The sequence below is a fragment of the Macaca thibetana genome, chromosome 12 (assembly GCF_024542745.1).
Source record: "Macaca thibetana thibetana isolate TM-01 chromosome 12, ASM2454274v1, whole genome shotgun sequence".
Taxonomy (NCBI): domain Eukaryota; kingdom Metazoa; phylum Chordata; class Mammalia; order Primates; family Cercopithecidae; genus Macaca; species Macaca thibetana.
The window spans coordinates 71456176-71473558 of NC_065589.1; the positions used below are offsets into that span (position 1 = coordinate 71456176).

Below are 17383 nucleotides of genomic sequence, written 5' to 3' on the forward strand. Positions count from 1 at the left end.
AGTAGCTGGGACTACAGGCGCCCGCCACCTCGCCCGGCTAGTTTTTTGTATTTTTTAGTACAGACAGGGTTTCACCGTGTTAGCCAGGATGATCTCGATCTCTTGACCTTGTGATCCGCCCGTCTCGGCCTCCCAAAGGGCTGGGATTACAGTAAAATAAAATCTTGAATAATAAACTCATAGTAAATACCTGAATTTGCAATAATGTGCAAGATATATTTTCTCAAGGATTTTTCCCGTAGTTGCTGATATACGAAGTAGCCAATTATGAGCAGTCAGTGCTATGAGTGAGGACTTATAATCTGATGAATTGGGAAGGATATCTCCCTAAAAAATAAAAAAATGAGATATAAAAATGAAATTGCTTGGCCATGAACAATTTGCAGTAATCAATGTCCAAAGAAAATAGCTAAATATTCAAATAGCCAAATAAATAAACCACAAAAGAAAGATTAAATGCCCAAATAGAGAATTAAGACAAGGAAAGATAGGATTGTGGGAAATTATTTTCATCATCACTTATTGAGTTTATTCACATAAAGCACTTAAACATGTCCTGAAATAATTTATTATTATGTATTAGTTATTATTTTATTAAGTATTCACAAATGTTAGTCATAATAACAGTAGACGAATAATGATGATGCTACTTCTGTGAGAACAATAACAATAATAACTAGCTCTTAAAATCATGTACAATATCACAGCGATTAAGAGTCCTCTGCTATTAGCATGGTGGTGAGTGCCCAGAGTCCCAACTACTCGGGAGACTGAGGCAAGAAGATCACTTGAGGCTGGGAGGTCAAGGCTGCAGTGAGTGATGACTGTGCCACTGCGCTCCAGCCTGGATGACAGAGAGCCTGTCTCAAAAAAAAAAAGTGTTCTCTGCTGGAAAAGACATTCATATTGCCCCCTTTTCCTTTACCACAAGACTTGTTTCCTTTAGATGGAAGTTAAAACTGGCAAAATGCAAATTACTCCATTATTCACTGTGGTTCTGACCTAAGCTCAAATGAAAAGCTAGAAACCAATGAAGACAGCCGAAGTACAGAAAATGGACCTGGTTTGAAAGATGACCTGTGTCACCAATGAATTACCCTAGAAAAAGGAGAGGATAGCTGCATGGGCACTCCTGTCACTGAGGAGCCACCACAAGGTGGAAGTCTAAGGCAGGAAGAAAAAGAGAAGCAAAGTTTTCTACTTTAATTTGTAGACAAAAAGCACATTGTGGTCCCCACCTGTAATCCCAGCACTTTGAGAGAGTGAGGCAGAAGGATTACTTGAGCCCAGGAGTTCAATATCAGCCTGGGCAACTAAGTAGACACTGTTTCTAGTTAAGAAAGAAAAAAGCAGCAGCCAGGTGCGGTGGCTCATGCTTGTAATCCCAGCACTTTGGGAGGCTGAGGTGGCCGGATCACGAGGTCAAGAGATGGAGACCAGCCTGGCCAACATGGTGAAACCCCATCTCTACCATAAAAAACACAGAAGTTAGCTGGGCGTGGCGGTGTGTGCCTGTAATCCCAGCTACTTGGGAGGCTGAGGCAGGAGAATCGCTTGAACCCGGGAGGTGGAGGTTGTAGTGAGCCGAGATGGTGCCATTGCACTCCAGCCTGGTGACAGAGCTAGACTCCATCTCAAAAAAAAAAAAAAAAAAGAAAAAGAAAAAGAAAAAGAAAAAAAGAAAGAGAGAAAGAAAAGAGAAGCTGAAATTAATCTAGTATCTGCGTAGGCCAAAAAGTAAACAGAAAAAAATGAAGACATAGTTATTTTATATATGCTCCCTAAAAATTTGTCTTGCCTTTCAAATGTTAAGGAAGAAAATAGTTTTTGTTTGTGCGCTAGTTCTTTTTTTTTTTTTTTTTTTTTTTTAAGTCTATTAACCCTTGAAGTCTTACACTGGATTCAAGGCAATGATATACATGCATTTATTTTACAATGTCTTATCTAAATGTTGTTTCATGGAGATTTAAAAGTTTTTGGCTGAGCATGGTGGCTCACACTTGTAATCCCAGCACTTTGGGAGGCCAAGGCAGGCAGATCACTTGAGCCCAGGAGTTCAAGACCAGCCTAGGCAACATGACAAAACCCCACCTCTACAAAAAATACAAAAATTAGCTGGGTTTGGTGGTGCACACCTGTAGTCCCAGTTACTCAGGAGGCACAAGTGGAAGGGTCACTTGAGCCCAGGAGGTAGAGGCTGCAGTGAGCTGTGATCGTGCCACTGGACTCCAGCTTAGGCAACAGAGTGAGACCCTGTTTTTTAAAAATTTTTTTTTTTAATTTTAAGTTTTAAAAAATATACTATTTATATCTTGCCTATCAAAATAATTTGAAACAGCAAATATAATATGTTTGAACTACGTTCTTAAACAAAAAGTTGTAATTCACAGAGTCTTGGAAAAGATGGACACTAACTTAAAAGTAGTTTCATATCAGTGTGTTAACAACAATTCAATATGCTTCCTGGTTTTTCTTAAGGGAAAATCTTGCTGCAGTTGAAATGAGAATAAAATGTTTAAAAATAAGTGAGAATAGGGGCCGGGCATGGTGGCTCATGCCTGTAATCTCAGAACTTTGGGAGTTCGAGGCGGGCGGATCACGAGAGGTCAGGAGTTCAAGATCAGCCTGGCCAACGTGGCGAAACCCCGTCTCTATAAAAATACAAAAATCAGCGGGGCATGGTGGTGGGTGCCTGTAGTCCTAGCTATTTGGGAGGCTGAGGCAGGAGAATTGCTTGAACCTGGGAGGCGGAGGTTGCAGTGAGCCAAGATCATGCCACTGTACTCCAGCCTGGGCAACAAAGGGAGACCGTCTCAAAACAAACAAACAAACAACAAAAAAAAAACGGTGAGAATAGGAATTAGGTTACTAAATTTTTGGTGTTTTATAATAGGGTATTAAAAACTTTCTCAATTAAGAAACCTGTCATCTTCCCCCATACTCCCCAATGAAAATGGATCAAAAAGCTTTAAATTGCTAAAGGCATGACAGTTATTTTCAGCTTTCAATAAGGAGTTGAAGAAGAAAATATAGGTTTAAAAGCTTTCTAATTTTTAAATAGGAGCCTTCAATAAATAGACCATAAGTATTCAGAGAAAAAGCAGCAGCCCCAGAAAACTAAAACTTTAGGTAAAAATGATAGCCTGAAAAAAACATTAACAGTAAATTTAGCGTATAGCCTCTTATCCTTTAAAAATTATTTTTGGTCACATATTATGAGTTCCGTTTTTCCTCAAGGACAACCAACCAGATTCAAAGACCTGATTAATCTGTTGTAGTATTTCCTAAGTGCATTTCTTAGAATAAGCACTGATCCTATAGAAAACAAATACAGGTCGATTATCCCTTTTCCTACTGAAACGCTTGGGACCAGAAGTGTTTCCGATTTGAATTTCTTTGGATTTCAGGATATTTGCATATACATAACGAGGTATCTTGGGGATGGGACCCAAGTCTAAATACAAAATTCATTTATGTTTCATATATATCTTATACATGTAGCCTGAAGATAATTTTACATAATATTTTAAATTTTGTGCCTGTCACATGAGGTTAGGTGTAAAATTTTCCACTTGTGGCATCATGTCGGCATTCAAAAAGTTTTGAATTTTGGAGCATGTCGGATTTCAGATTTTCAGATTAGGGATGCTCAACCTGTATTTAGAAATATTCCTCAAACAAGGAAGTTCTAGGATCAAAAGAATTTGGGGAAATGGCTTGACAATCATCATACCTATTAGTATTATTGTATTATTATTATTAAAGGCTCTGAGGAGTAATTCTATCAATAAACATGTTTAAGTTCTCAAACTCAGTATGTCCCAAACTTAGTTTTTCACAGCCCAATTCTCCCTAATTCCTCTGGCACCTGTTAATATTCCATGAAAACAGTGTTCTGAAAAATATACACCCAGGCAAAGCTAGTCTTATGAAAATGAGCTTATCCTATTATTTTATCTTTATTATTTTCCTAACAACATTCATGTAAAATAACTGTTGATCTAAATACTTTGTTATTGTTTCAGTATATTGAGTGGAATGATCTCTTAAACACTAAGATAATTATACATAAGCTTATGCTGCTTATATAACTTTTAATCGATTTCTAGTTTTCAGGATCTAAAAAAATTCTGTCTAATTTTAAAAACACATTCATAATATTAGTATTTTTAATACAGAAACTATTTCATGAGGAAAATAAAAGATATATCTCATCTTGATTGCTTTAAAGATGCAAGAGTCACTATGATATTTAAGTTGTATTCTTTTATGCAGTATGTTAATAATAACCAGTTCTTCTAGGCTAAAACTGCTTTATAAACAAATGCTCTAAAAACAAATCTTACCACTGGGCATTCCCATAATAAAGCATCCTCTATTTTTTCTGATTTGGAACATTTTGGCATTTCATAAAGTTTTCTTGGCTCAGATGCAACACTGGGAAAAAACAAAAATAAATGATTATTATTCTTGATAACCAAGACAGTATTTGTTCAGGTTTGTGAGACTATTTTTATTCAGAGATTTGAAATACCAAGGCACATTTGCTTTCCTCTTCTTAACTAAATGTTAGTATTTTTTCTGATCACATAATTCATAGAAAAAAAATCTTAAAAATATAACAAGATTAACACAGTTTACAATACTATAAAACTGCCAAAAATAACCCTTATTAACATTTTGGTTCATTTCCTTCTGATTTACATACATATATGTACCTGCACATTGTTTTCCAAAGCTGTTTCATATTAAATTCTTTCTTTACCTCTGAATATTTACTAAGAATATCTGAATTCCATCAAGATCAAAAACTATTGTTCTGATATTTAAAATGAAAATTACTGGATAAAAAGGGTCCCATTATTTTAGGATGAAAACTAGTAGATTAAAAAAAAATAGGGCTGGGCGCAGTGGCTCAAGCCTGTAATCCCAGGACTTTGGGAGGCCGAGACAGGTGGATCACGAGGTCATGAGATTGAGACCATCCTGGCTAACATGGTGAGACCCCGTCTCTACTAAAAAATACAAAAAACTAGCCGGGCGAGGTGGCGGGTGCCTGTAGTCCCAGCTACTCGGGAGGCTGAGGCAGGAGAACGGCATAAACCCGGGAGGCGGAGCTTGCAGTGAGCTGAGATGCGGCCACTGCACTCCAGCCTGGGCCACAGAGCAAGACTCCGTCTCACAAAACAAAAAACAAAAAACAAACAAACAAAAAAAAAACCAACAACAACAAAAAAACCTTTATGGCTTTTTCTTTATTCCCAAATTACTTTTCAGAAACGTTAAGTTTATACTTCTGCTAATATTGAATGCTATATCTTTGATGTGAAAAAGTCTCTTTTAATTCATACTTCTCTGATTAGTTGAGATGTGATCATAAATGTCTAATTTTATTTTGTTTCTTTCCTTTTTTTTTTTTTTTTTTTTTTGAGACAGTCTCTCGCTCTGTTGTCCAGACTGGAGTGCAGTGGCATGATCTTAGCTCACTTCAACCTCCACCTCCCAGGCTCATGTAATCATCCTGCCTCAGCCTCCCAAGTAACTGGGACTACAGGCTCATGCTACTATGCTTGGCTAATTTTTATATTTTTTGTAGAGGCAGGATTTTGCCATGTTGCCCAGGATGGTCTTGAACTCCTGGACTCAAGTAATTCACCTGCCTCAGCCTCCCGAAGTGTTGGGATTACAGGCGTGAGCCACTTCACCTGGCACTTTTCTTTTTGAGACAGTCTTACTCTGTCTCCCAGGCTGGAATGCAATGGCGCTATCTCGGTTCACTGCAACCTCTGCTTCTCAGGTTCAGCCGATTCTCCTGTCTCAGCCTCCTGAGTAGCTGGGATTACAGGTGCATGCCACCACACCCAGCTAATATTTGTATTTTGTATTTTTAGTAGAGACAGGGTTTCACCATGTTGGTCAGGCTGGTCTTGAACTCCTGACCTCGCGATCTGCCTGCCTTGGCCTCCCAAAGTGCTGGGATTACAGGCATGAGCCACCACGCCCAGCCCCTTTTCATTTTTTTAAATGAACTTTGAAATTAAATTACTGTTGAAAGAGAAACAATTTTCAGGCTATAATTTTATTATATCTCTTTGACATTCTCTCACTGATTCAAAAGTTTAAACCAAACAGTTTCACAGGAATGAAGGCAACTTCATATGCGATTATAACCTGTAGATAAAACACCCCTGGACATTAAATAACTCAATAATATTTAATCATTAGAACACTAATGAACACCACTTACTCTAATTTTTTTTTAAGTTAAAGCAGGTATCTCTAAATCATGGAAGTTATAAACTTGACATTAAATGATCATTTCTGTCATTGTTGCTCATTTTCCTAGGTGTGATAATGACATGACAAGATAAGAACATGTCCAGATTTCCACTTCTAGCACGAGGGCATGAAGAACTCTGTGGACAAACTCTTTGGCAAAACTGGTGAAAATCATAAAAGGACAACTCTTTTAAAGTCTCTGCAAATGGTCCTGGGGACATACGGCATATGAAGAAACATTTATTCAAGAAAACCTACTGCTAAGTAAGAATAATGAGTCTGTGGTGTCTGAACCAGGACATAGTCCCTTCCTTCCCAATCCCAGCTCAGCAAGATGGAAACTCCACTCCAGACTGGTGCAGCCAAGAGGACAAGGCTCCCTGTATTCCAAGCTTCCACTCAGAGGGCTATCTTCCCAGGAGGGGTGGGATGACAGCATTTCTCATCAGTCCCCAGCTGCCTATTGCTGGGCCTGAGTCCTGGGTCAGTACAGTCAAGAGGTGGGGCTCCCTTCTTCCACCCAGCCCCTATTCATGGGATGGAGGAGCTACCTTGGATGTAGCACAGCTGAGGATACTGAGGCCCTAATTGGCTTTATTCCTCCTTAGAAAACAGTGGTCCTATACTGAGAGAGAGACAAGCTGAGAAGATCTGAGGCCAGTGTTTCCTCAACTCCAAGTGCTCAGCTTCAAGTAGGGGAGTCACTCAGAGAGAAGCATGGCATTGACTCCCACAACCAGCTAAAGACCCTTAGCTCAAAAACTGTGCAGGAGGGGAGAAGCAGGCCATAAAACAGATAGCTCTGCAGCTCTTTCCAGAAAAACTAACTTTATTTGCAACACAGTGTGGAGAAGTTAAGGCCTAAGAGCACTCACAAAACCTGTGGAGTTTGTGATGAAAGGCAAATGGGAGGAGATTGGTAGACTAATTGGAGATATAGGCTAAACTGTAGGCTGGCTAATTTGCCAGAAATCACCAGAAAAAGATAGCAGGACAGAGCCCTCTTGGGGTTAGAACAAATCTCAAAAGCTGATTATTCTCTCTAAATTCTGGTTTCTGGTCCAAGATGAAAACAGCCTGGAAGTGCCGCTCCTGTCTGTCCACACAAGACGAAAAACGCTGAACAATCTGAAAATCCATAATTCTTCCTAGATCCATCAGAGAAACGAGGTCACCGGACAAACTGCTGCCTCCAAAACTGGAGAGAAAGGTGCATACTGACAATCACAGCTTTCCAGGAACATAAGCCCAGGAACAAGCCACTGGAGCCAACAATGCAGGAGACAAAAATAAGGACACTAGAGGAAATTTTAATCTCCGATACCCACAACTACAACAAACAATAATCATAGCCAAACTCCTACTCAGATAAACACAAAATCTCACTCTAAATGCCTATTTACTTCAATTCTTTTAATCCAATATATCTTAAATTTGTAAATTCTTTTTTGAGACAGAGTCTCGCTCTGTTGCTCAGGCTGGAGTACAGTGGCATGCTGATGGCTCGTGCAGCCTTGACCTCCCGGGCTCAAGCGATCCTCCCACCTCATCCTCCCTGGTAGCTGGGACTACAGGTGTGTGCCACCATGCCCAGCTAATGTTGATATTTTTTGTAGAGATGGGGTTTTGCCATGTTGCCTAGGCTGGTCTCGAACTCCTGGGCTCAAGCAATCCCCAGACCTTGGTCTCCAAAAGTGCTGGGATGACAGGGGTGAGCCACTGTGCCTGGCCTATCCAATATGTCACACATAGCCCTTAACCAAAAAAATTACAAGGCATGCTAACAGGCAAAATACAAAAGTTTGAAGAAACAAAACAATCAGAACTGGATTCAGATATGGCAGAGATTTTAGAATTAGCAGACCAGGAAATTAAAATAACTATGATTAAGCCAGGGGCGATGATATGTGACTGTAGTTCCAGCTATACTCAAGAGGCTGAGGGAGGAGGATCACTGGAGTGTAGGAGTTTGGGGCTACAGTGCACCATGATCATACCTGTGAAAAGCCACTGCACTCTAGCCTGGGCAATAAAGCAAGGCCTCATTTCTTGTTTTTAATTGTTTGTTTGGGGTTTTTTTGGGTTTTCTTTTTTGAGTCTCGCTCTGTTATCCAGGCTGGAGTGCAGGGGCATGCATTCACAACTCACTGCAACCTCCACCTCCCGGGTTCAAGCAATCTTCTGCCTTGGCCTCTGGAGTAGCTGGGATTATGGGTATGTGCCAGATGACCAGCTAATTTTTGTTTTTTTAGTACAGGCTGGTCTCGAACTCCTAGCCTCACGTGATCTGCCTGCCTAGACCTCCCAAAGCGTGAGATTACAGGTGTGAGCCTCCGCACCTGGTCACAAGACCTCATTTCTAAACTAATTAAATAGCTGATTAACAGGATCAGGGATGGGAAAAGTGGACACCATGCAAGAAAAGATGGGCAAATTAAGCAGAGATAAAAATTCGAAAAAAAAGAAAAGAAAAAAAAGAAATACTAGAAATCAAAAAACACCATAAGAGAAATGAAGAATGCCTTTAACAGTCATCAGTAGACTGTATGCAGCCAAGGAAAGAATCAGTGAGTTTAAAGATAGGTCAACAGAAACTTCCCAAGCTGGGGAATAAAAGAGGAAAAAGAAAGAAAAAGTAGAACAGAATATTCAAGTACTATGGGAAAATTGGAGAAGGTATAAAACATCCACATAATGGGAATACCAGGAGGAAGAAAATGAGAGAAAAATAAGTATTTGAAGTAATAATGGCTGAGAATTTTCCAAAACTGACAGACACCAAGCCACAAATCTGGGAAGCATATTCAAACTGCAGAAATTCAAAAGTGAAGAGAAAATCTTGAAAGAAGCCAGATGAAAAAAAAGTACCTTAACTACATAGGGGGAATAATAAGAATTAACTTGGATTTCTCTTCAGAGACCGTAAGAGCAAGTAGAGAGAGAGATGTGAAATACCTGAAGTGTTCTGGTGGCTCACATCTGTAATCCTCAGCAGAGGCTGAGGTGGGAGGATTACTTGAGGTCAGGAATATGAGATCAGCCTGGGCAACACACCACGACTGAGACCCCTATCTCTAAAAAAAAGTGTTTTAAAAATAGCCACATGCCTATAGTCCTAGCTACTTGGGAGGCTGAGGTGGTCGGACTACTTTAGTCCAGGAGTTCAGGGTTACAGTGAGCTATGATTGTGCCACTGCATTCCAGCCTGGGAGACATAGTCAGATCCTCACTTTGTGGGGGGGGAAAAAAAAAGGCACAGATAGATTAAAAGTAAATGGCAAAAGATACAATGTGCAAACACTAAACAAAAGAAAGCTGGAGTAGCTATACTAATTTCAGACAAAGTCGAATTTGGCAAGGAAAATTACCAGGGATTAAGTGGGCATAAGATAATGAAAAAGGTGTCAATTCTCCAAGAAGGCATAACAATCTTTAATATATATGCATCTAACAACAGAGTATCAAAACACAATATGGCAAACACGGATAGAAATGCAAGGAGAAATAGATAAATCCACTCACTATGATAGAGATTTCAACACCCATCAGTAATGAACATCTCCAGCTGGCGGAAAGTTAGTAATTACGCATATACTTAAACTGCAAGGTACCATCAGTCAACTCGGTATCTCATCCAACGACAGCAGAATACACATTCTTCTCAAGCTTACACGAAACATTCACCAAGATAGACCACATTCTGAGCCATAAAAGACACCTTAACAAATTTAAAAGACTAGAACTAATATAAAGTATGTTCTCAGGTCACAGTTGTATTAAACCGCAAATCAATAAAACAATGATAACTGGAAAATCCCAATATATTTGGAGAGTGAACAACACACATCTAAATAACACACGGGTCAAAGAAATCTCAGGAGAAATTTAAATATATTTTGAACTAAATGAAAATGCATATACAACATATCAACATTTGTGGGATGCAACAAAAACAACGCTTAGAGGAAAAGGTATAGCAGTAAGTGCATATGCAGAAAAGGAGAAAGACTTAAAATCAGTAACCTAAGTTTCTACCTTAGGAAACTAGTACAAGAAGAGCAAATTAAAACCAAAGTAAGCAAAGAAATAACAAAACTTAGTCAGAAAGTAGTAAAATTGAAAACCAAAAATCAATAGAGAAAATCAACAAAACCAAAAGCTGTTTTTTTGAAAAGGTCAACAAAATTGATTACTAATATGAGAAATTAAAGAGTGGCTATCACTACCGATCTCATGGTCATTAAAACAATAATAAAGAAACATTATGAATAAGTGTAGGCTCACAAGTTTGGATAATTTAGATGAATTCCTTGAAAGACACAATCTATCAAAATTTACTCAAGGAGAATTAGATAACTTGAATAAGTCTGTATCTATTAAAGAAATGTAATCAATAATGAATAACCTACCAAAACAGAAAGTGCCAAGCCCAGATGCTTTCAATGGTTAATTCCACTAAGCATTTAAAGAATAACACAGCAGCAGTGATCAAGACAATGTGGTACTGACATAAGGACAGACATACAGATCAGTGGAATAGACTTGAACGTCCAGAAATAAATCCAAAAGTGTCTATGGTCAACTGATTTTTGACAAGTGTGGCAAGGCCTTGCAGTGAAGAAAGAAAAGTCTTTCTAATAAATGGTGCTGGGACAAATGTACAGCCACATGTTTAAAAAAAATGGAGTTGGATACCTACCTTATATCATATACTAAAATTAACTCCAAGTGGGATCAACCACCTAAATATGAGCTAAATATAAACCCTTTAGAAAAAAATCTAGGGGCAAATCTTCATAACCTCAAATTTTGCAATGGATTCTTAGATATGACACCAAAAGCATGAGTAATGAAAAAAATTTAGATAAATTGGACTTCATCAAAATTAACCTCTCTGTGGCTGGGCGCAGTGGCTCACACCTGTAATCCCACCACTTTGGGAGGCTGAGGCGGCTGGATCTCCTGAGGTTGGGAGTTCAAGACCAGCCTGACCAAATGCAGAAACCCAATCTCTACTAAAAATACAAAATCAGCCAGGCATGGTGGCACATGCCTGTAGTCCCAGCTATTCGGGAGGCTGAGGCAAGGGAATCACCTGAACCCGGGAGGTGGAGACTGCAGTGACCCGAGATCACACCATCGCACTCCAGCCTGGGCGACAAGGGTGAAACACTGTCTCAAAAAAAAAAAACAAACAAAATTAACCTCTCTGTGTTTCAAACAATAACATCAGGAAAGTAAAAAGACAATCTACACAATGGGAGAAAGTATTTGTAAATCATATATCTGATAAGGGACTTGTATCTAAAATATGTAAGGATTTTTGTAAAAAAAAAAAAATTTACAAATGGGCAAAATATCTAACCAAACATTTCTCCAAAGAATAACATACAAATGGCCAACATGCACAAGAAAAGATGCCTGACATCACTAGTCATCAGGAAAATGGAATCAAAACCACAGTGAGATGCTGTGTGTCACATATCAAGTGTTGACAAGAATGTGGAAAAATCAGAACCCTCATATACTGCTTATGGGAACATAAAATGGTACTACCACTTTAGAAAAGCGTATGGTAGTTCTTCCAACTATTAAACGCAGTTACAATATAACCTTATGACCTACCAATTCCATTCCTAGGTATAATCCAGAACTGAAAATAAGTGCCCACATAAAAACTTACATGGAAATGTTTATAACAGCATTATTTATAATACCTAAAAGGTAGAAACGCCAATGTCTAACAACTGATAAATGGATAAGTAATACGTGGTAACTGATACAATGCACTATTATTCAACTTTATAAAGGAATTCTGATGCATGTGACAACATGGATGAACCTTGAAAACACGCAAAGGGAAAAAGCCAGTCACAAAAGACCACATATTATATGACTCCATTTATATGAAAAGTCCAGAATAGGTGAATCTACAGACAGAAAACAGACTAGTGGTTGCTTAGGGCTGAGGGTAATGGTGGTATTGAGGTGATTGCTGAAAGGTACCTGGTTCTATTTTGAGGTGATGAAAATGCTCTAAAATTAACTGTGGTAGTGATTACATGCATCTGTGAATGTACTAAAAATTATTGAAATGTACACTTTAAATGGGTAAATAATATGGTATGTGAATTATATCCTAATAAAGCCTTTAAAAAGAAAATGCCCATTTTTTAAAAAATGCAAACTGATGTATGTTTAGAATATGCTTTAAAAGAGGTAATGCAAAAGGAAAAGTGGGTTAGATAAAGCAAATGTGGCAAATCTTGATAGTTTTTGAATCTGGGTAATGAACATACGGGGATACATTGTGGCTTTCCTTCCCCCCTCATGGTGGACAGTTGTGGATGAGGTTGACTGTTAAACATTTTGGATCTCTAAATACTAGGCTTTTGTTTGAAAAAATGTCTCTTTAAAAAAAAAAAAAAAAGGCAAGTACTTCCAAAACACAATCCATCAATTCTCCAAAGCAGCATCTAATTATTTGGTTGGCAACTGAATTTCTTGACTATGGTGTAAGTAGAATAAAATACTAAACAGTACTCTGAATACTACCTAAAAGGTAGAAACACCAATGTCTAACATTGCCTGCACTATAGTTTTGCCTGCACTATAGTTTTGCTTTAAGTTGGTATTTACAAAAATGACACCTGCAACTTTAACAAGATTTAAAATTTACATGCATTTTTTTACTCCCTACTCTTATTTTGGACCCATTTTTTCATTTTATTTCACTAGGCACTTATGTAGGCATGTGGTTCTATACGAATTAGTTAAGATCAACAGTGAGGTGAATTACAGCAAAATTATCAATAAAAAGTTACCTGCTGACACAGCGCCGATAATTGTCAAAATATATTCTTCCTCTCTCATAGGCTATAGGTGACCTGGAATGAGTTGTCCAAACATTCTTAAATTTAGTACTTTCCTAAAAGACACAAAGAATTTCCGTTTAGGAAAGAACCCTTAGGCTTCCACTGTGCACCAATTTTAAGTTGGATTTTAAATTTTCAAAGCAATATAATTTCACCTATGTTATTCAAAAACATTATTTTGCATCCTTCCTCCACTCTGTCCTCATGTTTTGGCTTAATGAGGTGACCAACTATTAGAATAATTGTTCCCAGGTAAGACATAAGAAGCGTAAAACTAAAAACATCTGGTGGCCCTATTACCACCTATTGACTAATCTCCCAGATTCCGGGCTTGTATCCTCCTCCCCATCACATGTGACCCTATAAAGGGGGGGCCCAGCGCGTTAAAACCGCATCCCCTCAGGAGGCTCGGCCTCCAGGCGCCCGAGGCCCTCCGTCCCGCCCTGGCCGGCGGGCGGTCACCTGGCACACCAGCGCCCGCAGGATGCCCAGGTTGGTCCTCTGCACCACGCCTGCGTCGCGCGAGAAGCAGCCCAGCGCCCGGCGACTCAGCCGGCGGCACACGTTGGGCTTCCGGGTCGGGCCCATGGAGGCGCGGGCCGAGCCCCGGGTAGGCTGGGCCGCTGAGGGGCGCGCCCCACACTCCCGTGCTGGGCAGCCGCCGCTGCCTCCGAATTTCCAGGCCCAGACTTTCCCGGCGGGGCCCAGGAAAAGCTGACCCGGGGAGGCGGGCAGGGGGCACCCGACGGCGGGGCGGGGGAAAGCAGAGCCTCTTGCACAGCCAGAGCACGGAGAGGAGGGAAGAAGTACTCCCTTTTCGATCTGCCCCTCCCAGGCTCTCTGGCCGCCAACAGTGCGACGCTCCGGTACGGCGCGACCGGCCGGAGCCGCTCTCTCACCGGGAAATGTAGTTCCCAGTGCCTCGTGAGGCAGCCCGGCTTCTCCCAGGAACTACAATTCCCGTCAGGCGGCTGGGAGCGAGGGCTTGCCCGGCCCCGCCTCTGCCCGCCGCGGCCCCGCCTCCTCCGGCCCGCGGAGGCTGCGCTGTCTAGCAGGCGCGCCGTTCTGGGCTGCGAGTGGCTCGCGGGGCAGATCCTTGGGGACGTGGTGCTCCCGCTTCCAGGTCTCCGCTGCGTGTGTGCGCCCTGCACTTAGGGATCCGTCCCTCACTGCCCTGGTACCCGCAAGCCTCTCGGCCCCTGACCTTCGCCCTGGGAGGTTCTGGCCAGGTACCGGGAGGGACGCTGTGTCGAGGGCGATCCCCCCAAAGCAGCGTCCCGTGCTAAAGGTACGCCCCGCGGCTTTCCCTTCAGCCGCACGTTGGCTGAGAAGGACGGTAAACTGTGCTTTTGTATTAGGAAGATGCTGGCTTCCCATTCACTCTTAGTTTCACCCTCCAAACTGGGATTGAGTTACTCTTTCCCGGAGGCCAGTCCTTGGGTGGCCTGACGGGACTCTGGCTGGTTTTGCGATAATTGCTTCATTTTCTTTCCTCTCGCTTCCATTCTTTTTTCTTTATAGGGAATAAAATATGAAATGCTTACATTCTTATTGGACGGCCTAAGATATTCCTTGTCGATGTCTCTAAGTAAAAGATACACTTTAGCCTTGCCTGTGTGTTCAAAGTTCCCAGCACACTAAACTTTCAGCAAGCATGTACCACATGTGTCCATAAGTCCCTTAAGGGTGATGCTGCTGTATCTCCCACGTGGACTTGGGCATGCTGCCTCTTGTTCATAGGTGCTGACTGGCAGAGCAAAAAGTACAGTACAGCAGGGTCTCTTATCGCAGTTTTTCCTTCAGTGTCATTTTGTATAACTTGAGGAGAAAAAAATAATAAGAAGTTCCTACCGGGGCTACTATTTTTGTGGACCTTGCCCCTTCTCCCCACGTCTGCATGGGTTTTCACCAGGTGCCCCAGGGTACTGCCTGCCACATCTCAGTGCAGGCTGGGTGAATTGGCCTTGTCTGTTTTTCCTGTCTGAGTGTGGGTGTGAGTGCTCCCTGCGATGGAATGTCCTCGTGTCCAAGGGTTAGTTCCCACCTTGCACCCTGAGCTGAGTGGATAGGCTTCAGCCACCCTCAACCCTGAACTGGAATAATTGGGTAAATAACTATCTTACTTGTTTTTATTAATCTTCCTTAAATGTATGTATAGCTCCCATTTATTTCAATGTATAATATTAGAAGTGTTTTGGTTTTTATTTAGGAGTTTGGTGATGTTTTTGTGACCAGAAATATAGGAACTTAACTCTTGTTTATATAAATTGGCCTATGGTAAAATGGTTTTGTTATATGTCATTTTGCTTACAGTCAGTTTCCAAGAATCTGTTGATAACATTAGGTGAGTACTTACAGTACTGGGTGAGTGTGTTAGGTCACAGTTTAAGTGTTTAGTAAAAATTGGCCATATCTCTTTTTAATACTGCTGAATTTCCTTCAGGCCTCAAGCTTTTGCTGATTTTTCATGACTTATTTACAGCATACGGTAGAGTGCTTTGTATATTTTTAGAGAGTGCCACAATAGTTAATTTGGTAATTCATGAATGCAGCTGTCACTGAGACAACTGGAACCCTAAAAAGATAACTGGGTTTTCTTTGGCTTAAAGGAAATTCAAATCATTGCTGAATTGAATTCATCAACTCTCTCATTTCTTCTTCCTCTTTGCCCCCACTTGTTTGTCTTCTTTCCTGTGGCCTTTATTTCACCACTAAGTCATCACCAAAGGAGAGTCATCCTGGATGCCTTGCTGTTCCTCACCCACAACCAAGTCCTTTAGATTCTCTTATCCATCTCATCTTCATTTCATCTAAGTAATTTAGGGCCTCACCATTTTTTATCACATTATTAAGTAGCCTTCTAATTTCTGCCTTACTTGTGACACAGGATTTTTTTTTTTTTTTTTTTTTTTTTTTGACGTTGCTTTGCCAACCGGAGACCTCCGCAGCCAGAGACCTACCCAGGCCTTTCTTGGGCTGGCATTGCCACAGGAGGTGCCCTGCACAACTGGCCCACTGGGCCACTCCTGGCTTGCATGCAGGCATGGATCCTGTGGCCACCTGACTGTGGGCTCAGCCCCTGGCAGGAGAGGGTGTCTGAGCTAGCGAGTGCAGAGTTGTGTGGCGTCCAGCTGGTTGCTCCAAATGCCGGCACAGGAGCTGGCTCCATGCACGGTTTGCGACTGGACCAGGCATGTCACAAGTGACTCCCACAGTGGACTCTGGAGTCCAGACTAGGGGAAGGTGGTGGTAACCAAATGGGTCAGAAGCCCCAGAGGTGGGTGTTACAGCATGCTAACAGCTCTTTTAGACCTGCCATCTGCAGCCTGATGAACAGGGGCGTGTTAACAGCCCTATCAGTCTTGTTACCCCACTCCAGCCCACGGCTCTGGGGCTGACCTGGCCACCTGCTCTGCTTCTTGTTGCATGGGGTGGCCACCAGGTGCTGCTGGTGGGGCAGAGAGCTACTGTGTTACTGTCTTCTTCCTACCCATGTTTGGTGGCATTCTGAGCTCTTGTCCCATGTCCAAGAATGAGATTACACTAACAACTGGAGGGTGAGAAGAACAGAGAAGACTTTCATTGAGCAACTGAACAACTCTTGATGCAGGATTTTTGCTCTCAGCTAAGCTAGGTCTGAGTTTTTGTCTCACAACCAGGAAGAATTAGATGTGTGGACCCCAGAGAGTGAGTGGAGTAGAATTTATTTAGTGAAAGGAAAGCTCTCAGTAAAGAAAGGGGTCCTGAAAGCAGGTTGCTGGTTGCCCCCTTTACAGTTGAATACCTGGGCTTAACGTGCAAATTTCTGGAAGCTCCACCTCATCCTTCCAGTGTGCTTATGGGCCCTTAGTCTGAGCTACTCCATATTGATTATTTCCCTTACTGCGCATGTGTTAGGGAATGGAATTTTCTACTGTGGGCATGTTTAGGCAACCCCTCTGTGCAAGTTCCCTTATCTGCACTAAACATCTGGTGTAAGCACTTTTGAGGCAGGTCGTAGGTTCTTCATGGACCCTTCCCTTACTGTCTGCCTAAAGCAAGCTGGTTAACTCCTTTTATTCTCAGCCAAGGGGGGACGCAAGGGTGGTCCCCCACCCAAAGTAGGGTGGCCTCTTTGCCAGCATGGCTGGGTCTGGGGCTTTTATGGGCTCAGAATAGGGAAGTGCCAGGTGATTGATTTGTGAGTATGCAAAAGAGGCTAAAACAAAGGCACCACTCAAAGGTGAGCA

The 17383-nt window shown here is 41.4% G+C and overlaps 2 protein-coding genes across 3 annotated transcripts in view; one reads left to right on the forward strand and one right to left on the reverse strand.

Moving 5' to 3' along the window:
* DCAF17 (DDB1 and CUL4 associated factor 17) overlaps positions 1 to 14150 on the reverse strand; it is a 48477-nt gene extending 34327 nt beyond the window's left edge. The window contains exons 1-4 of one of the 2 annotated variants that reach the window (XM_050751349.1): positions 14054 to 14150; positions 13104 to 13207; positions 4347 to 4437; positions 191 to 327 (exon numbers count right to left, since the gene is read on the reverse strand). In XM_050751349.1, coding sequence (XP_050607306.1) covers positions 191 to 327; positions 4347 to 4406 — 197 coding nt within the window. In that variant the 5' untranslated portion in view covers positions 4407 to 4437; positions 13104 to 13207; positions 14054 to 14150. Of the gene's footprint in view, positions 1 to 190; positions 328 to 4346; positions 4438 to 13103; positions 13208 to 13616 lie in introns of both variants that reach the window. The other variant, XM_050751348.1, reaches the window with a different exon arrangement.
* Positions 14151 to 14238: 88 nt separating this feature from the next.
* The window catches only part of METTL8 (methyltransferase 8, methylcytidine), a 139166-nt gene continuing 136021 nt past the window's right edge, over positions 14239 to 17383 (forward strand). Inside the window, 1 exon segment of the mRNA XM_050751356.1 lies at positions 14239 to 14442. The gene's annotated coding sequence lies outside the window, so the exon portion shown is untranslated.